The sequence below is a fragment of the Macrotis lagotis genome, chromosome 5 (assembly GCF_037893015.1).
Source record: "Macrotis lagotis isolate mMagLag1 chromosome 5, bilby.v1.9.chrom.fasta, whole genome shotgun sequence".
Lineage (NCBI taxonomy): Eukaryota > Metazoa > Chordata > Mammalia > Peramelemorphia > Peramelidae > Macrotis > Macrotis lagotis.
Window position 1 is genome coordinate 214,697,562 of NC_133662.1, and position 26,074 is coordinate 214,723,635.

A 26,074-nucleotide genomic window follows, 5' to 3' on the forward strand; every position below is an offset into this window, starting at 1 on the left:
CAGTTTGAGAAATTTTCAGAAGCCAGAATGAGTGACAGTGGAGATTCCAGAGAGATTGCCAAAACCAGATCTAGAGTAGAGTTCTTCTCAGCCCAACTGAACCCATGGCCCTTGAGGGGGAATGGAATTTAAAAAAACAACAAAACACTGGTAGGGTGCAAGGTCCACCTGGACCAAGCAGCAGGCTGGGATAACCGTGATTCAGACACCTAATCAGAAGAGGCCTCTTCTACTTCCTGACATATTCCTTAGCATATCATAGACAGATTTCTAGGGGGAGAGAGGCGTGAACAGGTTTCTTGCTCCATGTAGGGGTCCAATCTTGGAGTCAGGAAGACCTGGGGTCAGGTCATGTTTCTGACACATATTAGCTGCGTGACCATGAGCAGGTCATTTAATCTTGCAGTGTCTCAGAGAATCAAGTCTGTGTCCATTACACAGGCTGTCATGTTCATTGGTAAAGGGTGTTTCTATCCTGGGAGTTCTACCAACTGATTAAATTAATGATTGGGGTGTTTTAAAATTTATAAAACAAATCAATTAACATTTTAAATTTTTAAATTTAAATTCTAAATTATAGATTAAACATCACTAAAATTCTCCTAATAATAATAGCATGCATATAGCCCTTTACAAAGATTACCTCATTGATTCTTACTATCTTGTAAGATAGATGTTATCATCCCTGTTTTACAGATGAAGAAACTGAGGTAGGCAACAGCTGCTTGCCCAGGTCCAGGAAGCTAGTGGTTATCTCGGACAGGATTTGAATTCAGACCTACTCCAGCACCTCTCCATTTTACTATCCAGCTGTCTCTAGCGGGTGCCTCTCTGGGACACAATGTCTCACCAGATTCTCTAAGGCTATGCTAGCTGAGAAGGCCTCTAGCAGCCTCTCCAAGCTGGAATTAGGGCTGGGGATGAGGAAGTGCCTAGCGACGTTCAGAAGTTTAGCGCCCGTAGCAAGGTATGAAGGCCTTCCGATAAATTGTGTGTGGTTGAGTTCTCTTATTCATGAAGGGATTAGTCACTCAATGGAACCTCAAATCCCTAAACCAGGGAAACAAGTACATTTTAGAACAATTTCTATCTCATGTCCCTAATAAAAGACATGCACCAAAGGAGAACAGTTCATCAACAAACAGCTCTCCCTCCTGCTGGGTTCTGTCTAACTGAGAGACTACTACACCCTATGGCAAATTTGATTTTTCTCTTAGGTAAAGAACCTGCAAAGATCCAATCAGATTATTCTTAGTACAGGGACAGAAAGGGTTGAGGGAACACACTAGCATTCTTAATCTAGGTAGTATTAAGGTGGAAACTCAGGAAATGTGTGTGAATGGATCATCTTTTAAAAAATGAACAAAATAGACAATGATGTATAGACTATGCTCAATCTGAATGCTCCCTTGAACATAGTTCTGTGGCTAAAGAATTGAATGCCTAGCAAATAAGAAATAAGAGTTTGAATAAAGACCAAATTTTGGCTGATCACTCACCTGGACCACTTCATTTTCCCTGATTGAAAGTTGTGGTGTAAGGAGAGTAAGGACCAAATGGCCAAATGCATTGATTCTTGTGTCAGAATCAGTTGCAGACTGAAATAAAAGGGAAAGGGAGTCTAAGCTCACAGAGCAGTTGTGGCCCCTCCTCTGACTCCACAGAATGAATGTGGGGAAAGGTCAGTACATTGAATGACCAGACTAGACAGGACTAAAGAACACTGTCCTGTCCTATAGTAAATTTGAGGTTTGCCGTCCATAGCGGTCCACATCCAGAGCTTTCTTGATGGCCTTTCTCCTTTTGCAACTTATCTGCTCTAAGTCCCATTCGTTGGATCTAAGGAGGTTTCTTCCTAGAGTGGGATTGGTGAGGAGGGTCTGAAAAGTAGTGTTGTGCAGAGGCAAAGGAGACCCCTGCTCCCTTTCCTCCCATTTCCTCCCTTTGGATCAGTTCCTTTCTTGGTTTACCAAGGGTAAAAGGGTAAGTTTTCTGTGAATTTATATATAACACTCGTTCTTACAGTTTCTGTTACAGGAAATAGCAGCCGGCTGTGGTTTGACTGTTACTCTAATGTTAGTCAGTCAACAAAAATACATTTATCAAGCACTCACTAGGTAAGGGCCCCACGGACTAGCCCTCAGAGAAACTGAGAAAAAGAGGACATGCTCCTTGCCTCTGGGAAACTCTCTTCTTCACAGGGGAGCACCAGAAAGACAGGCGGCCGAGATGATTCTAGTTGTAATTCAGACATACCTAGAACTTGATGATTCTTCAGATGTTGAAGGCAGCTGTCATTGTGCCCTTAAAGAGGTCAGAAACGGAATGTCATCTACTGGGAACAAGATGCCTGGATTAAAGAGTTCAGGAAGGGGACAAACCAGCAAAGTCAGAAAAGTGGACCAGAGACATCTTGTGAAAGGGCAAGAATTCCAAGCAAAGACATTTGTATTTTATGCTGGTGGCCATAAGAAACCAGCAGATCTTAAGCAGGAGAGTGAATGAAAAAGCATGTGTGTTATGCACTACACTGAGGGCTAAGGATCAAAATACCAAGTGGTGACAGGCCTCCAAGAGCTCACAGGGGTTTCCAGGAGTCAGGTAGTTTGGACTGGACAGTTACAGACACAGTGAATGATGCACTAGATGGGCAGTTTCTATCCAGGAATAATAGCAAAAGTGATTAAATCATGGTTCACATTTCCCAAACTAGAAAGTAGGGCTGAAGAGGGAAGGAAAAGTGTACAAATAGCAAAAGGGAGGAGTGAGGTCAACCATGGCTGGGGCTTTCATGAAGCAGTGGTCCTTCCAGGAGAGGTGGTCACCAGTCAAGAAAGTGGGGATCTGGGATGGAAATTCCTCCGAGGTAGGGTCTTCTGCTTGACCAGTGAGGATGCTGGCAAAGGGAGTGGAGGAAGTGGATGGAAAGGAGAAAGGGGCATGGTAACTCAACCAGTATTTATTTATTGACCTTCTACTGTGTCTCTAATCATTGGAGATTGCAAGAAAAGTAAATGATAGTCCCTGTCGCTAATGAGAAGATAATATGCAAGCAGCTATGTAGACATAAAATATATACAGGATAAATTCAAAATAATCAACAGAAGGAAGGCACTATTAGGAGGGACCAGGAAAGGCTTTTTGAAGAAAATGGGATTTTTAGCTGAGGCTTGATAATTCAAGAAGTAGAGATAAGAAGGATGAGAATTCCAGGCATGAGTCAAGTCAGTGAAAATGCAGTCAGGAAGGAGTCAAGAGCCCTAGTTCAAATTTGGCCTCAGAAACTTACTAGCCATGTGACCCTGGGCAAGTCACTTCATCTTCATTGTCTCCAAAGACAAATTTTAAAATGCATAATTGGGAGATGGAGTATCCTGTTTGAGAAGCAATAAGGATTATCACCACTGATACACAGAGAATAAAGTATGAAAAGACTAGAAAGAAGGAGGAGACCAGGAGTGAAGGACTTTGAAAGTGCCAAGCAAAAGATTTTGTATTTGATCCTGGAGGCAAAAGGGGTCACTGGAGTTTACTGAATAGAAGAATGGTGTGGTTGGATTAAGAAGGTCACATTGACCTTGACAGCTGAGTGGAGAATGGCCCAGACAGGAGAGAGACTTGACCTAAGGATTGCTGGGGTCAGTGTCAGAGAAGAGTAGCAGCAATGGACAGATGGAATGGAGGAAAAGATAAAAGCAGAATCATAAAAACCTAAAGAGATGAGAATAACAGGGAGGAGAGGGTCACAGACAAATGGGCAGAGTTCAAGGAGCAGGAAGAATGGAAAAACAAGGTAATATATCATTGCTAATTTTGAAGACAGTAGTTTATAAGGTCAGAAGCCAGACTATTGCAAACAAGGAAGAGTGAGAGGAAAGGAAATGGTGGTATTGATTACAGGCAGTGTTCTCAAGTTTAGCCACAAAAAGAAGAGCAGTGATTAGAACCCTGGACCTGGAGTCAGGAAGACCTGCATTCAAATCCTGTCACCTTGGGCAAATCAATTAACCTTTGCCTCAGTTTCTTCAACTATCAAATGAGAATAACAATATCACCTACATCCAAGGAGCTTTGTGGCTCAATTGAGATAGTATTTGTCAAGCACCCAGCATGGTGACTGGAATATATAATATTAGTGATCATCATCATTGTCAGTCATTGATGGTGGTGGCTGTTTGAGGATGAGGAGTCAAAGACCTGTATAGGAAGAAGGGGAGCAGATAGTAGTCAAGAAGAGAATGAAGCTAAGTGAGAGATGGGGGGTAATGGAGGGAGCAAGCTGCTAGAGAATATGGGCTATGCATGCGGTGGGCTCTGCCTTGAAGGCTAAGGCTTCACTACCATCTTCATGTGTGAAGGAATGCCGGAAGGGAGAACTGTGGAAAATTTGGGGAGGGCTGAAAAAATGAAGAACTTGTATGGAGTGCCAGATAGCAGGGTTCCTGAGGGAGGTATAAAAATAATCACCTTACCATAGTGAGGGCCCAATTAAGGTCCTGAAACCTAAATCTGTATTCAATCAGCATGATTTCATACTTTTATCCAGTTTTATTCAGCAGCACATGGGTAGGAACACACACAGTAAAAGTGGGAATAGTCCAAGTCTGAGGCTTGATCACTGATACAATAAGGAGCACTATCAAGAGGATAGTGTAAAATTGAACTGATTCACCAAGGGATCAAAATTAAAAAAAGAAGGGAGGAAACTAGCTAATGCAGAGACAAGGATCTGAGAAAGAAGGGAAGGGATAAAAGGACTGGACAAAGAACAAGGGTGCAATAACGAATTTGATATGTGAATTTGAGAATTTATGAATACCAAAATGTCACATTTTCAGGTGATGGCAACATCAAAATTAGGACCATCTTTGTGTAGGACTAAGGGAGAGGGGGGTGAGAAGTAGACTTTGTGAAATGAGTAAATTGAGAAATTGTGAGATGATGGCACTAAGGGCAGATAGATATAGATCTTCAAAACCTTGAGCATACCTCTCCTAGAGGAGTCAGACATGAGCCAGACACTGAACTCAGTGAGGAAGAAGAATGTTCTGGAAGTTGATCAATGGTAGCTCCCAGAATTTTGATTGGGTGGTAACTATGGATTGAATGAAGTTCAGACAAAGAGAGGAGAGGCAAGGTGTTGCAGAAGGGGCCATGGAATCAGCAATGGAAAGCAAAGAGCATTCCAACTCCTCTTCTTAGACTCAGAGGGAGTGAAAGTGAATCCATGCTATAAACACTTTATTCAGATGTAATTATTGTCTGTTGTCTCCTTCACCTTAGAACGTTTGTTTATTGACTCCACTGACTCAATGATCACCATTTCCTTATTTGTGGGTGCTATGCCCCCCTCAATGAAGCCCAAGATTAAATGTGCTTTCTTGGCCATTGATTATCACACTTAATTCATTTAGGGCTTTCTGAACAATGGAATCCCCAGCTCCATTTGAGATGAACTGCTATTTTGACACCCTTCTCCCATTTTGTATTTGTGAATTTGTTGTTTTTTAATCCAAGTATAAAACTTTACATCTAACCACATTGAATTTTATCTTAATATTCAATTTGTTCTGCTGTTCTAGTCTCTTAATCCTTTTGGATTCTGTCATCCAATATGTTTACTACCTCTCCAGATTTGAGTCACCTGAAAATTTGATAAGCATATCATTTGTCTTTATCCAAGTAAGTTATTGGTAAAAAAAAATTTTTTTAAGTACAAAAGAGCAGATTTGTTTCTGTTACCATCCTTGGAATTCCACACTCTCACTCTCATGCCATAAGATTCTACCTATTATTTCTCTGAATTTTTTGAAATTTATTGCCAATCTTTGCCCAGGCTTCCTCTTTTTTTCTATCATGAATTTCAAAACAAAGCAGTCATTTTCCCACAAAGTTACCATGATTTCTACTCTGATAACCAGGTCCTCTTTGTTGGTCAGAATTAGGTCTAGAATAGTTTTCCCTTCCTCAATTTATCTACTTTTGAAAGAATTCAATTATTAAAGCCAGTCAAAAATCTTGTTTATTTACTTCTGGCATAAAGCTCTAGAACATCCAAAAAAATTAAAGTTGTCCATCACTAAACCAAAACTCTATAGCAGACTTGTGATTTCTTACTGAAACATCTCTTTTTCTCTTAGTGGGCACAGGATAGTATTTATATATTGTTTGTTTCTCTTTCCGTTGGGTTTAAATTATTCCCATCTTGATTCCTTCTTTTAGCTTTTATATCTCCTTTATGTATGTTTTTTGTTTCTTGATGTCTCATAAAGTCATTAGCTTCTATTTGTTCATATTCAATTTTTATGCAATCATTTTCTTTAGGGAGTTTTTGTGCCTACTTGTATCCATTTGTTCAATTCTACTTTTTAAGGATTCTTGTCTTCATTGGATTTTTGTCTTTTTTTTTTTTTACCATTTTGTTATACTGTTTTTAAGGTGTTATTTTCTTTAGTATTTTTGTGCCTCCTTTACCAAACTGCCAACTCATGTTTTATGATTTTTTTTTTGCATCACTCTCATTTATCTTACCAATTTTCCCTCTACTTATTTTACAAACTCTTTAAGAGCTCTGCTTTGGCCTGAGATTATTTCACATTTTTCTTTGAGGCTGGATGTATCAGTTTTGACTTTGTTGTCTTCTGACTTTGTTTTTAATCTTCCCTGTCATCATAGTGACTTTCTATAGTCAAGAATTTTTTTTTCTATTGTTTGTTCATTTTTACAGTTTGTTTCTTGAGCTTTGCTAAAGTAAGGTTTTTTTCCCCAGAGTAGAGAGAGTACCATCCCAAGCTTCAGGGGTTTTGTGCAGCTGTTTTTAGAAACAAGAATTCTGGGGACCTGTATGTTTTCAGTTCTTCAAGGTGGTATGATTTAGAGAGAGACGTGTTCACTCCTCTCCTGGCCTATGAGAGATCACAAGCAAACATTTCTGCCCTGTGACCATAACTAGGGTTCCTGTTCTATCAGGTCACACGTTCTGGTGTGTTAATGATTCTTGCTCCAGGTTCAAGACTGAAGTCATCAACACAGATCCAATATGGGCAATACAACAGAGTCCTGCCCCTCAGAGCTAGCAAAGGAATCCTTGTGATCTTCTGACTCCTTTACCATCCATGGGCTGAAAGGACTGGAAGATACCATTGCTGCCACTGATTCATTTGCCCCAGGCTCACTGGCTAGTCTGCTGTGGCTTGTCAGAGCTGGTATGATCTATACTGAGCTGAACTGCACTCCATTCTCATCTCAGGAGACAAACCTTTCTTGCTGACTTAAGTTGTCTTAGTCTGAAAAATTATTGTACCTCATCCTTTTGTAGGTTCTGTAGCTCCAGAATTTGCTTTGAGGTAATATTTAGAATTGTTTGGAGGGGAAATATAGGAGAGTTCAAGCAAGTCCCTGCCTTTTCTCTACCATCTTGGCTTCCCTCCCTGCCCAAACTATGTTTTCTTTAATATGCATTGCTTCTTCACCACCTCTTCCCTTTTAGATATTCTGCACCTTTGAACAGTGTATTTTAGGGGGGTTTTGCAAGGCAAATGGGGTTAAATGACTTGCCCAAGGCCACACAGCTAGGTAATTATTAAGTATCTGAGACTGGATTTGAACTCAGGTACTCCTGACTCCAGGGCTGTTGCTCCATCCACTGAGCCACACCGGAAGAATGTATATTCTTCTAGAGTAAGTAATAAGTTCCATCTCACCGAGTTTTAGTGATGGCAATAAAGACTTGCATTAGAAATTTTAATGTTCCTTGTTTGTTACCTACATTTTATGTATGTCATATAAATTCGAAGCCTTTACTTCTGGCTTCACTAAGTTTTAGTAATTCCCACCACCTAGGAAATGCTGAGCATCTTGGACACTTGATTATATAAACAGCTTTACTGACTATTCAGTGAGCACTAAGATCAACTCAGCTCCTTTGGTGCCAGTGGAGATATTATAACTGATAGCTGTCTCCCACAAATACATGGGGATCCCTTGCCAGCCTATCCCTTTCTTTTTCTCAGTCCACTCAAAAACAATTGTCTCACAGTGTGGTAAAGTTGTTCTGTGGAAATTCAACTTCCTGGTCAAACACAACATACTTTGTTTCTGTTTCATACTTCCAGGATCCTCTTTTGTAAAAGTTGCCTTTAAATAAGGGCTTCCTCCAACCAGTAAAGAGTAGACAATTAGTGTTTGATGCTGCTTCTGGGATCATAATCATAGTATCAGAGCATTTAGAGCAGGAAGAGACATTTGGGATCTTTAAGGCCAGCTCCCTCATTTTCATGATGAGGACTTTGTGGGTCAGAGAACTTAAATGTCTTGATTAGGTCTGAGCCTATCCCAGTTGCTTCTTTCTTACATTTTTCCTGCAATTGGGAATTTATTTCTACTCTTCTTTTTCTACTACTTTGTAATTTCTAGCAATACTGTCTAGGTTCTTTCTAGTAATATCATTCATTCCCACATGACCACATTGTGGCGCAGGGAGTCAGGAGAGGAGTTCGAATCCATCCTCAGACACTTGATAGTTACTAGCTGTGTGACCTTGGGTGAGTCACTTAGCCCTAATTGCCTCACATCCAGAGTCATCTCCAGCCGTACTGATCCATATCTGGCCATTGGACCCAGATGGCTCTGGAAGAGAAAGTAAGACTGGTGACTTAGCACAGCACCCCCCCCCCCCCACTCAAATCCAATTCATGTGCTGTCATGATCTTCTTTGAGAGTGAAGGACAAATATCAATTAACCAGACATGGTTGGTGGTCTCAGGTTTGACAAAGTCTTTGAAGACTCTCTATCATCATGTTGTGAGTACATATGTCCAAGGCAGATAGACAATGTCCCTACTCTTGTTATCACATCAACAAAAAAGTTGTCTTGGCACTACTCAGAAAGAAATAACCAAATACCACTACTTACTGCTTCTCTTTCTGACCTTTCCTGAATGATTCCTCTTGGAATCCACATTAGTACTCTTTGGAGCAAACAAAGCTGCTACTTTGGACCATTTAGTCCTGTGAGACTCTGCAAATCTGGGTAATTACAATTGACTAGGAATTTTGTGTTGATATAAGACCAAAGTAGAATAGAGAAGATAAAAGTAACTAAAAAGTGGGAAGGCAGAGGCAATCTTATTCACTTGAATATGAAAGGAAGGAACCAGGGTTGTTGGCTGATTTTATATATTTGCTTCTAAGGGTTTTTAAAGAACCAGGTGGTAGAATCTATCACCTTCTTCCCTGCCTTGCCTATCCTCTCACCCCACCCCACAACCATATGACTATGGAGACACCCAAATTTGTGGCTCTATAGCAAACATCTTAAAAATACATTAAGGTTAGGGGTGGCTAGGTGGCACAATGGATAGAGCACTGGCCTTGGAATCAGGAGTACCTGAGTTCAAATCCTGCCTCAGACACTTAATTACCTAGCTGTGTGGCCTTAGGCAAGCCTATTTGCCTTACAAAACCTAAAAAAAATACATTAAGGTCAATTGGTATCTGTTGAAGAAAGTAAGATGAGTTTCTAAGCACCCTCATAAATGTGGTTTTGTTTGCCTTGTTTTGAGAATAGTTCTTATTGCGGTATTCCTACCTAAAGGATACATCCTAAAGAAAAGAACATGAGGAGAGGAGAGGGCAGAACATGATATCTATCTTTAAGGATTTTCCTGTGAAAAGGGGATTAGAATTGTTCTGTTTTGGTGAAGGTGGAGAAGATAGGAAGAAGTTACAGTCAGTCTGTTTTGGGCATGATGACAGTCACCCAACTGCCAGGGAAGCCGAGTTTGGCTGATCTCTCTTGAACTGCAGTGGGCTGGGTTGGTCTTGCTAAATTCAACATGATCAGATCCTAGTAATGCAGTACCACCAGATTATCTAAGGAGGGTCAAACTGGCCTAGGCTATAAAGGAAGCAGGCCAAATCTTCCATGTTGAATAGCAGTGGGATGGAACTTGTGAGTATTTCTAAACTGAGTGAGATGAGAAGACCCAATCTTCAAAAAAAAAAAAAAATCAGACTGACTATGATAATTGAGAGTTTGTCCAAAGATAGGATAAGCTTATTTAAAAGGTACTGAGTTCCCAGTCACTAGAATTAAGGAGATTCATGTGAGATTCATGCTTTTAAATTAGATAACCTCTGAGATTTCTTTGCAACCCTATTATTCTCTGAATCTCAGTGCATTGTGATATGTCCCTGATGTCAAAGGCTAGGAGAACCTGGAAGTTAAGGGATATTTAATAATTAGACTGATGACTCAGTTCCAAGGAGATTTATAATCTCTCTGGAACAGATTCCCAAGTATCAGAAAAATGCATCAAGTCATTCTATAGAGCTGAGGAGCTCTGTTCTTTGAACTTGGCCACCATGCCTTCAGTTTCCTTGTCCCTCCATCTTTGAAGTCTATTTCTCCTGTTGGTGAGTCCTCCCAGAAGCTCCATTTTTAGGAAGGGCCCCTTCACCATCAAGCCCTTTTATGTGTCTCTACCCCTTAGAATGTAAGCTTCTTGAAGGAAAGGACTCCCTTTTTTAACTTGAGCTGTATGTTCAGCACAGGGCAGGCAAATAGTAAGCTTTTAGTGTTAATTATTGATTGATTCTTCCTCCCAACTTCTCTTCCCCAGGGCAAGAATACTCAGCATGAGCAGCTTGAAAGCGCTGAAATATGTGGTATTTTTCTTCAACCTACTTTTCTGGGTAAGCATTATTAGTTGGCTTGGCTTTCTTTTATACAATGCCTCTTTGTTTTGCTCCTTTCTCACTGTTCTGGGAAAAAAAAAGAAGCTATACACTATATGCTATGAAGAAAAAAGTGAGAGAAAGAGTAGTTCCCCCCCAAAAATCAATGAAAATGTTAATAATTGGATCACCTCATGATCTCAAAACACTTGGAGATTTAATCCCATTTTTCTTGGCTTCTGTCATTTTCTTTCTTCTACAGGACATGGCTTAAGAACCAGACTCAGGAATGAAATTCTTGGTAGGGATCATTCTGGACTCCTTAAATGAAGGAGTGAATTAGAAACCTTCCTGTGTCAGACTCAATGATAAAAGCCCAAAGAGATTCAAACATAGTCTCTGCATTAGAAGCTACTTGTTATCTTGGGTTCTCAAAGTGTCTGCGGAGCAGAGAGATAGGTGGGGAGTTTGCTACCCTTGCCCATCTCAAATCAAGGAGTCAAAATTCAGTTCATCATAGGAGATACTTCAAGGAGGGCAATCTTGGGGCTCTGGAATAGCTAGTATCTGAGGACTGGTGTGTTTTTATGGAGATCAGGCCTGCCCTGCTCTCTAGAAGGTCTTGGATAGATGTTGGGATAAGAACCTTCACCTAAGAAACAGTTTCTCTCCACCCTCCTTTCTCTCTGATGCTTCATCCCTTCTAGTATGTGTGAGGCTGAGGCCTTGGAGACCCTCACCAGATTCTTAGTGGTAAGAGCATCTTGAAGGGCACAAAGGTAGATCTGGCCTCTGGGTAAGAGCAAGCCTAAGAAGAACCCTGGGGTCCAGTCCTTGTCCTCAAAGATATCCCTGTGTTGTTTGTTTCAGATCTGTGGCTGTACTATTTTGGGCTTTGGGATCTATTTCCTGATCAACAATAGTTTTGGAACCCTGTTCTATAGCCTTCCCTCTCTCACCCTGGGCAATGTTGTCATCATTGTGGGATCCATCATCATGGTGGTCGCCTTTCTGGGCTGCATGGGCTCAATTAAAGAAAACAAGTGCCTTCTCATGTCGGTGAGTACCAGCATGGGGGACTGATGCTATAAGGAAAAATCAGGATGCTTCTTAGGTACAATAAATGGATATGGGAATTTAAATACTTTTAAAAAACTTAAATACTTAAAAAAATCTGAGCTACCATTCTAAATCAGAAATGGGCCTATCTGAATGCTATCTCTGATAACAACCTCAAATTACAAAAGAGATATGGAGACCCACAATTCCCTTGGTAATCTGCCATATATCTAATATCCATAAATATGTCTAAACCCCTCCTTATCCTGCTTATATTTTCAGTTTATAATTACTTTTTTGAGTAATAAACTCAAATACTTATTGCTGTCTAAGATTAAAGACTTCCTTTTCTTTCTTTTTTCTCCATGTATGTTCTACTATTTCAGGATTTGGTAAATAAGCCTGGGTTCATTCTGAGATGAGCCTTTCTTTAATAAGCCTTCCTTAATTCCCCTCTAGGCAAGGTTTTCTGGAATGGAAAGTTTCTCTTTTTAACCTAGTTTTATCTGGGCAGTTAAAGCATTAGGCCTGGAGTCAGGAAGACTCATCTTCCTTAGTTCAAATCTGGTCTCAGATATTTACTAGCTGTGTGACCCTGGGCAAGTCACTTAAACCTGTTTGCCCAGTTTTCTCATCTGTGAAATGAGCTAGGGAAGAAAATGGCAAAACACTTCCATATGTATGCCAAGAAAACTGCCAATGGGGTCATGAGGGGATAGGACACAACTGGAACAGCCATATATTATATGAAGTCTTTCCTTGCCATTTTCAAGAAGTTAGATCAAATTGGTACTTGTGGTAGAGAACATAGCATCCTTGGGACATTGTGGTTCTGGTCTTTTGGCCCTCATCTTAGTATCTGCCCTTTATGAAGGGTGGTCAGTCCTACATAACTGTTCCATTTCTGTTGTGCCCCAGTGCCCAGCATGGAGGGAGCTTAACAAAGGCTTTTTGACTGAGGAGATAGTTCTACTACTGCCCAGGGAGGTTTAATGAGAGCACTCCTGGGAGTGACTGGAGAAGACCAGTAGCTACCAAAGAACAGATGATAGCTATTTCCTCACACAGGACACTGTGCACAGGGTCCATTCAAACCATTGTGTGAACCCACCAACTCAAACAGACTCATCATCCTGAGCCTCTTCTGAAATATGTTATTCAATAATCATTCTAACTTTGCTAAGGCTATGACTAGAGTCATGGGGAGAAATTTCTGTCCAGTAAAGAACACTCTCTCTCTCTCTCTCTCTCTCTCTCTCTCTCCTTCCCTCTCTCTCCCTTCCTCCTCTCTATCTCTCTCTGTGTCTGTCTCTTATACTGTCACTGTCTCTCTCGCCTTCTCTCTCTCTCTCTCTCTCTCTCTCTCACACACACACACACACACACACACACACACACACACACACACACACGAGACACAATACCTCTCTAAATGTAAAGAAATCAGTCACAACTATTCAGTCAGCATTATTCATTTTTAATTAAATGTTCCCTGTCTGAATACCATAAGGTCCCTACCTTCAAGATGGAATATGGGACAAGCATGAGAAAATATCTAAATAAATATGCATCTTGAGATGAACAAAGATGAGCACATAAATACTAAATGATTAACAGAATGAATCAAATTGAAGGTGAAATAGATAAAACCAAGAAAGACGGTTTAAGCAATGATTGGATCTTAAAAATCACAGAAATCTCTTAGTGGGAAGGGATATCTGGTATCCTTTCACCTAATCCACACTGAGAATGACATGCCTCACTAGTGCTGTCATTGTTCCAATAGGTGACCTTGTTTTCTCTTTCCTGCTAGTTCTTTGTCTTGCTCCTGTTCATCCTTTTGATTGAGGTGACTGTGGCCATCCTGCTCTTTGTGTATGAACATAAGGTATGTAATAGGAAATGTTTTCCCCTGTGTCATTTATAAAAAGGAAAAAAATCTTTTTTTTTTGAGAGAGGAGGTGGGTTGAGTGTGAAAAAATAGAATCATGCAGAGATTTGTGAGTCTGATGTACATATGGTTCCTGGATGTCCATAAGCTATTTGATATGTCATCTTTTTGAGCATGAAGGGGTAAACACCATATCTCCTGTCTAGTGAAAACAATCTCAATTGTCAATGCTAATGCAGTTACATGAGTCTGCATGACAAGATTGAATAGATATTCCTGGAAATAAGATCATATAACCTAAAGAACAGTATCTCAATGCTTAAATTGCTTCATTATTTTGGTCATTGTGTGGGACAAATGACACTTAAATAAATTTCAGCGATCTCTCAAGGTATAAAGAAAAAGTTTTATTCCTTTCGGGCCATAATCAATTAGAGAGATTGAGGAAAAAGAAAAAGGCCCAAGAATCACATTTATCCTAACTCAATCCCCCCCCCCCTACTGACCCACCCTCTTTAATGAGGAATGTGGTCTTACAATCTAAACATAGAAACTACCCTAGGGAAAGGGGCATAGAATTCAAACAAAGCAAACTAATCTAGGGAAAAGAACATAAAATTCAAACCAAAACCAGATTATCTCTTAAATCCCAGGAATTGAATGATTCTTCAGACATCAACAGATAAGATGAAGTCAGTTGGCTCTTCAACAATATCCCAGAAATTTGCTTTGTCAAGGGAGGAGGGGCACATAGTTAACCAAATTCAATCTATAATATTTTACTGAAGAAATCTCAAAACTTTATCCCACACAATCCCTCCTCTTTTATTTTGATGAGATTTCCTCACATTTCTGAGTTGGCCCCTAAGTCTAAATAACAACTACCTGATCACCTCCTTACTTCCCAGAGACCCTTTTAGATAAGCCCTATAATCACCATGATAATAGAAATATTTCCAAAGTTGCTGTACCTCCTTCCACTGCAAGTTTTTATACCAATGTCTTTAGAAAGGTCTTCCTGGCTCCAAAATTGATCAAACTAAATTCCTGATTTTGCGTCACTGGATCAACCCCAAGAATAGCTAATATACCTATTGATGTTCCTTAAATTATTTTTATTGAAAATGGCCATTTCTGCACTTTCCTTACAAGTCCATACTAACTCACAATCAGTTTTTCTTAATAAATGCCCCAGTTTGCACATCTTTACAAAGGATCCAGGTACCATCATTAATTTCACATGAATCTGAGGCTTCCTATCTCTAAGTTGTACTATCCAGAATATATACACCCTGCTTCTGGACATATTCAGACATATTCTACTCCACAGGTAAATATCCTGGCCAGTCAGTTATAAACAATAGTCACCCTGAACTGACTTAATGATATACCACTGGTGTTTCTCTCCTCTGGATCAGAATCCTGTGCCACAGTGCACTTCTGATCAGGGACTGAGAATCTAGGTCAGACCCAGGGGTACTGCCACCCACTAATCTCTCTTTCTCTCTCAATGGAGAATATTTTCACCCTGCCTCCCCTCTTCCTTTCCATAAGGAGATGGGCATAAGTAGGGGTGTCACCCTTACAGAGTCAAGGAGAAGTTACAGATAAACAATGTACACATAGGTGAGAGATGTTAGAGATGGAACTGATTCAGTGTCTCTCCTCTCTTCTCCTTCTCTTCTCCTTCTCTTCTCTTCTCTTCTCTTCTCTTCTCTTCTCTTCTCTTCTCTTCTCTTCTCTTCTCTTCTCTTCTCTTCTCTTCTCTTCTCTTCTCTTCTCTTCTCTTCTCTTCTCTTCTCTTCTCTTCCCTTCTCTTCTCTTCTCCCTTGGAGGCATCCAATGTCCTTCAGCATCCTCTGAATCTGTTCCAAAAAGTCCTCTCCAGCTATGGTGACTGCTTGTCTTCTGGTAAAGAAACTGCTTAACAAATCTTAATTCAGTTCAAAACGCATGTCTTCCATCACAAAACAATGAGATTCTGGAGCTTATTACAATTTACATTTTTCCTTACTGCCATATTGACACACATACTTCACTTTTAACACATTTAACTTCCATTAGTATTTTACTACATGAGCAAGCTCACAAGCTTGTAACATATACATTCAACAGTCATCTTTGTTCTAAGAGTACCCAACATCTGGTTTAGAATAAAACAATTTAACCTTTGTTCTCATTACAATGACTCAAACATCCTTAACCAAAATGATTTTTTCCAAATATTCCCATATTTTCCTTTTCTTGGTGTACTTATCTAACTCACATTCGTTTCCTTAAACTAGAATTTGAAACTGTAATTATCCTAAAAATTTCCCATTCTTCTCCTTACCTAAATATCCCCTCTAACACAAAAACTAAGGAAACTTAATTCCTACCTTAGCATGTGGCTGATAACAGGTGTCAGAGCCAAACACCTAACCTATCTCTGGCTATTAGATCCAATTCACCTAAAACCTTTTTAGTTGGCTTAGTAACTAACTATAAAGATCCAGGACATTAAAGGAAAATTCCTTTACAGATATAAGTATTGAATGTCAGTGTCGCGTGGGTAAGTCAAATGTCTTAGGCCAGATTTATTCTTCCAGGTGAGATATTATCCAAATGTCATTTTGGGGAAATCAAGTCAAAGGGGTCCAACCTCAGCCATACTGAGAAGTCACCCCTTCAGCTGCCCATCCCTGTCACCTGACATCCTTGGCTTCCTTGGCTCCAAGAACATAACATTTACCCAGTAGCATTTCTTTTTGTTGACCATCCTGGTATCTGACATAAGAGAAAATCAATTTAAAATCCTGTGATCTAAAATAGTTGTTTTACCTAGTTAGAAATTCCAGTGAATATAATTCACTAAATTCCAATTATAATCTTAATGGAGTTCCAATTAATGAAACCCCTACCTAAAGCTCTGAGTATCCTTCCTGGGTCTTTGCCTAAAACCAGGTATTCCAACTATGGCTGGCCCTACAGGTCTGTCTCCTGCCTCTTACTAGAGACATACCTTTGTCTGAAATCATATCTACTCTATCTGTATATAAAGATGGTATATCAGATTCCCCATGGCTAGGGAAACTTCCTTCTAGTCTGTTGTATCTTACAACAAATAAATGCCTCCTTTGTCCAGGAGATTGCATAGAGAAATATCAAATTATCTTGTGTTTATCTTTCCTATATTATATAGTGCTTTTACTTCAAAGCAAACAACCACTGCTTTGGAATATACATGTAGAATACATGTAGATCTAAAATATTCCTAATTCATATATATATATATATATATATAGATATATATATATGGTTAAAAACTTCTATATATAAACTTGTTTACCTGCTAGCCATCCTCAGCATACAAATGGTTATTTTTGTTTTGGCAAGGCAATTGGGGTTAAGTGACTTGCCCAAGGTCACACAGCCAGACAATCACTAAGTATCTGAGGCCTGACCTGAACCCAGGTCTCCTGGCTCCAGGGCCAGTGCTCTAACCACTGTACCACCTAGCCACCCTTTAACATACAAATTACTTTACAGAATTCTTTAAAACCATTAAAACATCTTAGGTAGCTTTAAACTTCCAATATATGTTATTAATCTCATTATAACAGAAAAGCAATAAGAGTAACAGAGTAACACACAAATTACTAGATTTTTTTTTCAAAGCAATCCTTCCATTATTACATTATTCATGAATCCACAGATCTATCCCAGAAAGGGTCATACTTTTTCACATTTTCCTTATTGCCCTTCAAAGCAATCACATTAATCCCAGGCTTTAACAATCAGTATTTAAATAACATATTCACAATAGATAGCTAAATATTGCAAATATAATCTCCTCTCTGTTACAAAAGAATCACATAACTGATAAAAACATCTTATTCATCAATAAGTTACCTTACAATAAGGCCCAGCATTGCAATTTGTTCAGAGCCCCATCAGCTGTCTGCAGTAAGAGAGAAGTTCACATTCTTGACTTCTTTAAAATTAAACATACATTGTTAATATACATTAAACATTAAGATTCTTATTTAAACATCTCATTTTCTTTAGAAGAGCGAAATGAATATCCCATATTCTTTACACTTTTGTCTCTTTACCCAAATTCTCAGAATCCAATCTCATATATGACATTTAAAAACCCAATGTAATTACAACTCAACTAACTTCCCAACAGTTAAGTTTGATAAAAACTTTAGAGTACCTTATACAGAAAATCCAGCACTCACATTCCAAAAGCTCTGTCCAAAATGAAAATACAATTGTTAGCATTATTCAAACATTAAAACCAATTAGAGTTTTTCCCCCAAAAGAAATCAGTAAACATCCCTTATAACCTAGGTATTTCTCTTTTTAGTTAACACTCGTAAGTTAAACCAGTACCACTTTTCTTAACCCAAAGGTGTTACAATAGAGTTTTAAAATCCCAAACTCCTTGCAAAAGTTACAACAGTGTTAAAACAGTTTAATCCCAAACTAATTTAACAATCTAGGTTAATTCCTCCTATTCTGTACAAATTGTCAGAATGTTATAACACTAGTATCCTTCTTTTAAAACCCTCAGCATGCTTTCCAAAACTCTAGTTCAGAAAATTTTAAAAACAATTCGAGTTATCACTCAGACCACATGGCCAGCAGATATTCATTAAACGTGATTTCCTTTCAATAAAGGAGTCTCTTAACCCCTGGATTTTAGATATTTTTTTCCAATCCCACCTGTGGAGGGATCTCTTTCCCTTTAAGGTTTCTCTCCTGTCTATCCCCTTTCCCTCCGTGGGCAGGTGGGCTCTCAAGTGGACTCAGTCTAGGGTTCAAGTCTTAACAAGATGGTGGATGGGATTGAGACCACCACATGGCCAACCCACCACCTCTTCCCCCAACCTGGGGAGAAAGCATGGAATCTTTCCCAGACACTCATAACAATAAAAAAATCTTTCCTCCTAAAACTTCTCAATCTTCCATTTAAAAGTTCTTTCTTCTGTTAAACTCTTCTAAACTCTCCCCAAACCATAGCTTTTCTCTTTAAGAGACCCCCTCCCTTCCCTTAACTCTGCACAGCTACCACCGGCTCAGTGAGGGAGGGGCTGATTTCCATGTTGGGGGGGGGCGCTGCACAACCACTTTCTTCTCCTCTCACAATGATTTGTAAGCCACTTTACAAAGTTCCCAAAATCCATCTGTGGTATACAAAGTCAAACCTGCTCAAACTTTCTGTCTACATGCTTCAACCCATTTCCATACTTTTCCTTTTCATTAGCTCCTCTTGACTTTAATTCATATTATTCTGAACTAGAGGCACATAGCTTATCCAGCTATAGAAACCACAGATATGATTCCATACCCCACTTTTAATAGTTAGCATTTCTTGATTAAAACTGCTAAAACCCCGGAAAAGGCAAACAGTCATCCAAAAATCCCTTAGCCTAATCAGAATATTCCTGTCCCTTTCCCCCTTCTTCAAATAGAGTAAAGCTAAATAACTTTTATAGAGGGACAATCCTTTCTGGGGGGGCAGTTGATCTTCTATTCTTATATCCTTACATGTCCTATAATTTTCTGTAATAACCAACATTACCAGAATCTAAACTGATAAACTCCTGAAGCTTTCTTACCATATCATTCTGGGAAAAGATGGATTAACCTGACTCTCTAACAACCTCTTTTTAAAAAAAAAAAATTAAAATAGCATTTCTTTCTATGATAATATTCACTGTCTCTTTCCTGTTTCTTTTTATTTTGAAATAAGGTCCCTTTGAACATTTATTTTACTAATTCTTCCTGAAGTAATTTTCTCTCTCTCTCTCTCTCTCTCTCTCTCTCTCTCTCTCTCTCTCTCTCTCTCTCTCTCTCTCTCAGTCCTTTTCTAAAAGAGAGTGGGGGAAAAACATTCTAGCACCACAGAATCATGGAGAACTGGGAAGAGAAGGGAACATAAACAGGGAAGGGGGGGGGCCTTCTCATAATGGTAGCAAGGTGAGTAGTTTGGCCTCCATAATCCATTCTTTTTTATCAAAATAAAAATCCCTCTTTAAGTGCTCAAGAGACAACCTAGGAGTGAGGAGGGAGGGATTGATGATATCTATTGTAACACTGGCAGAAAGCAGGCTCAAGCGAAGAGCCTGCCTAAAAATCCAAATAAAATCCAAAATAAAATGAGGCTACCCAAAGAACTCTTTAGGGGAACTTGCCAACTCCTCCTTTCCCTGTTTAACAAATCACACAAGTAAATAGACATTCTAAACACATAAAGACAGACAAAACACACAGATGACACAAAATGCAACAAAATTTTCCAAACTGAAATTTAAAACACAGGCCAATGGCAAATTCCTGAAGTCTCAGGAATGTAGAGAGGGCTCTCCCTCCCAAAGGCAGACCAAATTCTTTACAATACTTAATCATTTTCTTCTTAATTTTCCTTTATATTTTAGTTTTATTTACCTGATTTGCCACGGGGAAAGGCTTAGGACAGGGTCTTTCCCATTTTAAATATTAACAGAGACCTCTCAGGATCAAGTACCCTTAGATCCAAGTCCCTTACACTCAAACTGGAAGGGATCACCCCCAACCCTCAGTCACCCAAATGGACTCTCCAGGAATATGGTGCCCTCAGATTCCAAGGTCTAGGCTTACCATTTTTTGGGTCTCTGTGCATAGAGGTTTAAAGACTGTTCTTTGTCCTCACTGATGTCAGGTTCCTGCCATGGATTTGCTGTTCTATTCCTACTGAGTCTCTCCACTTGCACAGAGGGGAAACCAAGGCTTCCCAGAAAATGACAAACTACCAGAATTTGTGGCAGCAGCGCTGTTTTGCCAAGTCTGAAAAGCCGAGGTCCCCAATGCGCATGCTATCCTGGCGAGGAGCCCCCAAACTGTGTGGGACAAATGACACTTAAATAAATTTCAGAGATCTCTCAAGGTATAAAGAGAAGGCTTTATTACTTTCGGGCCACAACCAATTAGAGAGATTGAGGAAAAAGAAAAAGGCCCAAGAATCACATTTATCCGAACTGGATCCCCCCCGCCCCACACACACACACACCGACCCACCCTCCTTAATGAGGAATGTGGTCTTACAATCTAAACACAAAAACTACCCTAATGAAAGGGGCATAGAATTCAAATAAAGCAAACTAATCTAGGGAAAAGAACATAAAATTTAAACCAAAACCAGATTATCTCTTTAGTCCCAGGAATTGAATGATTCTCCAGACATCAACAGATAAGATGAATTCAGTTGACTCTTCAACAATATCCCAGAAGTTTGCTTTGTCAAGGGAGGAGGGGCACATAGTTAACCAAATTCAATCTATAATATTTTACTGAAGAAATCTCAAACTTTATCCCACACAGTCACTTTTTAAAAATAATTTTAAAATGAAGTCTCTATCTCTAACTCTAACTATCTGCCAATCAAATAAACTCAAGACATGTATCCTAACTCTCTCATCTTTGGCATTCTGTCTAGCTTTGGGAAGAAAGATTATAAGGAAAGTAAAATTAAAACAGAATCCATTTGTCTATAGTAGGTTCCAACTTCGTCCCCTAGAGAATTCTTTCAGTGATCTAAGTTTTGTTTCCTGATATTTTCTCTTTTGAATCCCTTAGATAGGTGATTATGTAGCTAAAGACCTGAGCCAGAGTATCCAACGCTACCAGTTTGATAACAACACCAAGATGGCATGGGATGGAATCCAGAAGTATGTAAGTCAAGTCTACATCATTTCTGGGCAGGTTGATTTGAGCAGAGGGACCCAAAACAATTGGTATTCAGTTCAGTTCTCCCCACATTCTGTGCTCCCTCCCCCAGCTCTCAGAATGATATTAGACTTACTCCCTGAAGGTAGGAGAGCAAACTTTTTTTTTTGCTTATGGTTGCATGATACCATTCAGAGAATAATAGATTTAGAGTCATGAAAACCTGGGTTCAAATCCTACTCATGACAAAAAGATTAGTTGGGTAACCACGAGCAAGTCAGTCATTCTGATATTTAACCTCTTTGACCTTCAAATTTTTATCTGTATAATAGACATGTTAACTTCAGTATCCACCCTCACAGGATTGCCATAATGGTAATGTGAGATAATACGTATAAAATATCTTGTGAACTTTAGAAATGTCAGTTGTACTGTTGTTATTATTTCTATATTTGGCCTGAGTTTGCCTAAAAATAGAACATAAGAATTCAACTTGAAGATCCTGCACAGCTATCCCTACGCACTTCCCATATGAAATGATCAATGCCTACACTCTCTGGCCCGGTGAGATGTTAATCAAGATAGCAGGAGGCTATCAAGGATGGTGGCAAAGGCAGGGGCATTGTTTACAGCAGACCAAATCTGCCATATCCCCTAGGGGTCAAACCCATAACCCACCCCTGGAGCTGACTATGCCCAGTGTTTGCTAGACTCCCTTTGTTAGGCCAGGTAGCCAGTAGTTAACTTCACTGGAGGCAAGATCTAAAACTCTATCTTCCTCTCCAAGGAATGGGGTACAGTCATTCCTTAAGTTACTAACTCCGAAATGATTGTCTTTGGGTTTCTTTTTCAGCTAGAGTGCTGTGGTGTAAATGGCACCAGTGATTGGAAAGATCACATCCCAGAGTCTTGCCCCAAGCAAAGCCCTCAGGTAACAATGATTATGCTGTTTGTTTCTTTTAAGAAAAGAACGATTGCTTTACAAACTCAAGTATTGTGAGGTCACAGTATTCCAAACTAGAGACAGCAGACTTTAGGTAAAGGGGCATAACAGGAGATGAATGGATTATAGTATTATCAGCTACTAAATGAAGCAGAAAATTAATAAATGCCAGACTCACCCACTGTTGGTGGTAGAGTGATAGGAAGGCCTGAGGCTCATAGCGAGGGCTCTTTAGTGGTATGTGAATCAAAATCACTAAAAGTTATTCATTCAATCTCCATAAGCTTTTGATTTTTCATTTAAAATAAGGGTGTATTTTTACCATTAATCCCAATATCTAGCAAAGTGTACAGTACACGCTGGGTGCTTAATAAACTCTCATGGTTGATTATCTACTGCACAATCATTTGTGAAATAAAAGAACCCTAACAACTCAGGGGAAAAAAAAAGTCTCCAAAGCAGTCAGAACATAAGCTGAATCTTGAAGGAAATAGGGATTCTAAGAGGTGGAGGTGAGAAGACATTTCAGGAGTGAAGCACAGTTTACATAGAAATGCAATGGTGGTGGATGAGAAGAAAGAAAACCAAATAAGGAGGCCAGTTTGGCTGGAATATAGGATGCATGAAACAGGGTGAAAAAGTCTCTTAGGTCAGGCTGGAGTTAGCCTGGGAAGGTCAGGGCTTTGATGTTTTGTTTTATCCCACAAACAAAAGGAAGCTTGTACAATTTCTTGATAATGTACTCCTGTCTTGTGCTTCAGGAAGATGAAAAATGTATAGAGGATAGACTGGAGCAGGGAAAGGTTGGAAACACAAGAAGCTTGTTGAAATAGTCTGGGTGAGAAGTAATGGAGGGAAAAATACTTGTCTTTCATAGAACTGGGTAAGGGAAAATGTGAAGGTTCATCTGAACTAAAAGGATGGCACCACAAAAGAAAGTATGGTAAAGAGAATGAGAGGCTAGGCTCACACTTGCCTCTGACACATACTGTGTGACCCTCGCTGAATTACTAAATTTTTAAGGGTTCTAGTGTAGGCAATTCTCTAGGAAGGTCGAGAGAAAAGTGCTTACCTGCATGGGGAGACAGAGTTTTCTGATACAGGATTTCTGCAGGTCACTGAAATCATTGGCCCATTCCCTGTCATTGCTTATATCATCTGTTTTTCCTAGGGATGCTACATAAAAGCCAAAATGTGGTTTCATTCAAATTTCCTCTATATTGGAATCCTTATCATCAGTGTGTGTGTCATCCAGGTAAGAATTCTATTTCCAGGATGAGGCTAAATGAAAAAAGTAGATGCATCATTCTGTCATCTCTCTTAGCTCACTCCCAATTTTTCCCAGTTTAGGTACTGGGGAAAACTTAGAGCAAGTTCCAGATGTTCCTTTCCCAAGAAAAACCAAATGCCAAGGAACTTGGTACTTAACCACGTCTCTGACAAATGAAATTCTTCCAGAACAGGGCTAGCTTTGGCAACCTGTCCTTTATGGTCATCAGGTCTTCCATTATCATCATGGAGGAGTTTCCCTGCCAGGAGTTCAAATCTAGGGGGCTCCTTTAGGATCTTGATAGGCATCCTAGTATAATAGATGGGGTAGTGGACTTGAGAGTCAAGAAGACCTGGCCAAATTTCACATTTATTGTGTGACCCTAGGAAAGTCACTTGATTTCTCTGTGGCATTTAATTTGTTTCTTCATCTGTAAAATGAGAAGTTTTGACTCAGTGATTTCAAAGGTCATTTCCAGGTCTAAATCTATGATTATAGAATCTTGATTTGCCTCTCTAGGGAGAGGGATTCTCAATCTTGAGAGAAAAACAAAAATTATTGTAACCACCTTCCTTGATCAATTTTGTCACTGTGGTAAATATTTGAGGGTGAAATTATGTTTCAGAAGCTCATTCTTTTTAATGGGGAACCAAAAAGTAAAGACTTTTTCAACCCCATTACATATTATTAGGGCAGAGATCTCTTCATGAAGTTCTCAAGGGAAACCAGGTTTTTTTTTGACATTCACTTGAAGAGGTGAGGGAGGAAAGCACACTAGACAAGATATCAAATCTTGGGGATCATCTTTGTAACCTCAGGTCCTGTATGACACTTCAGGCTATTCTATGGAGTCCCTCTTCTATAAGCTTTCACACCTAAGGGGAAAGAACCACTTTGGACAGTAGAACTAGAGTGGGGCTGGTTTCATAGACTTCCCTGGGTTCATCATGAATTGTGTGCAAGTTGGCTCTTCCCAGATGACCTCACCTTTGACCTATCCTCTCAGGTGCTGGGGATGTCCTTTGCATTGACCCTGAACTGCCAGATTGAGAAAAACACCCAATCTCTTGGGATATGACCTGAGCTTTCCGGGTTGGAGAGAGGGACACTGCAACTTTGGAAACATGCTTCACCGATGGAAACCCTTTCCTAACTCTTATTTGTGGACATAAATCCTTGAATTATCACTTTCCTGAAGGGACTGCTTAGCTCTCCTGTTGCCTTTTCTCTTGGCCTTGCTCTGTCTCCTCCTCTAACCCAAGTTGTTAGTGAGGCAGCAGTTGGGGGTTAATGTGAATAAAGCTCTCATTTCCCCATACCCACAGCCTTCAAGGTAGTGAAAGGAGTAGCAATACATAGGAGGGCTTTGCAGATGCTGAAAGCCAAGAGAACCTCTGGTTCAACATTTCAAGCCCCTTTTGTTCAACATTTCAAGCTAATGTTGACTTATTAAACACTGACTATGAGGCAGACTCAGTGCTAGGCAATGGAGACACAAAGGTTCAAAGCATCATCTTTTAAATGTTAATCACCTGATCCTACTCTAAGCAGCAGAAAGGGAGGAAATCGCCACCTTTCTTCCAAATGCTCACCCAATTAGTCTTACACTTCCACCTTCAGCACCACTCAGCCCATCCCAACTAGGCCCCAGATGCCCCTTATTCCCTCCCTCACATGTAAGCCATCTGACCTAGGGTAAAAATCCAAGATGTTCAATATAAGAACCCCTCGCCTAGATATCCAAAGTCAGGCTGAGGCACTAGATCCTCACCATGACCACCTTTCTCCCCTTTGACTAGAGGATCTTAGTGGAGAAGGAAGACACAGTGGGCTCTGAGAGGAGAGGCTTTGCTATGTAGAGGGCCATGCTGATTTCACCAAAATATTTCTGGAATTATTTGCTGTTTGATTACATTCTTCCAACTGCCTATCAATCCTTCTATTGTCCTTCAGCAGAAATGAAAATTTTAGTGACATGCCTACCTGACATGCCTACCCATCATCCCTGTTACAGTAATACCAGCTATTATATCAAGAAATGATTTGTGAATATTTCTATGTTTTGTCTATTAACCAAGGATTTCATGTGTTTTCCCCACTGCAATAAATTAAATATTTCAAATCTTCCTTACTCTATTTTGACTTCTTGGAAGCCAGACCTTCCTGTCATTGAGAGTTATTAAGAAGGGAAGGGGTTTTAATCTCAAGGCCTTGGTCAAAAGTAGGTCTAACTATTGAGGGAGAGAGGAGAGTGATGGCTGTTGAAAGCAAACAGCATGGAGGGTTACAAACCAGATCTAGGGCAGACAAGAATGCTTTAACAAGCACCAATGAATTTGAATTATAAATCAATAAGGGAGTTCAGAAAATTTGAAGAATGAGAGACTGTATTGAGAAATCCAAGATCTGCTTTTTGTTTTTTAACTCTGCCCAAACTTTGAGACATTGTGATTGGATCTCCTGTACCTGAACAATGCCAGAGTAGAGGTGATGATCAGTATAGAGAATATCCTTTAATAAGGATAAAAGTAAATGGGGTAAG

The 26,074-nt window shown here is 39.6% G+C and overlaps 1 protein-coding gene across 5 annotated transcripts in view; it reads left to right on the forward strand.

Annotated features, from left to right (window-relative positions):
- The window catches only part of CD53 (CD53 molecule), a 55,280-nt gene extending 30,342 nt beyond the window's left edge, over window positions 1–24,938 (forward strand). For 4 of the 5 annotated variants that reach the window (XM_074188390.1, XM_074188391.1, XM_074188388.1 and 1 more), the window contains 7 exons: window positions 10,623–10,695; window positions 11,548–11,736; window positions 13,550–13,624; window positions 21,230–21,325; window positions 22,173–22,250; window positions 23,434–23,517; window positions 24,539–24,938. In XM_074188390.1, coding sequence (XP_074044491.1) covers window positions 10,639–10,695; window positions 11,548–11,736; window positions 13,550–13,624; window positions 21,230–21,325; window positions 22,173–22,250; window positions 23,434–23,517; window positions 24,539–24,610 — 651 coding nt within the window. In that variant the 5' untranslated portion in view covers window positions 10,623–10,638 and the 3' untranslated portion in view covers window positions 24,611–24,938. The remainder of the gene's footprint in view (window positions 1–10,622; window positions 10,696–11,547; window positions 11,737–13,549; window positions 13,625–21,229; window positions 21,326–22,172; window positions 22,251–23,433; window positions 23,518–24,538) is intronic. The other variant, XM_074188389.1, reaches the window with a different exon arrangement.
- Window positions 24,939–26,074: the final 1,136 nt, after the last annotated feature.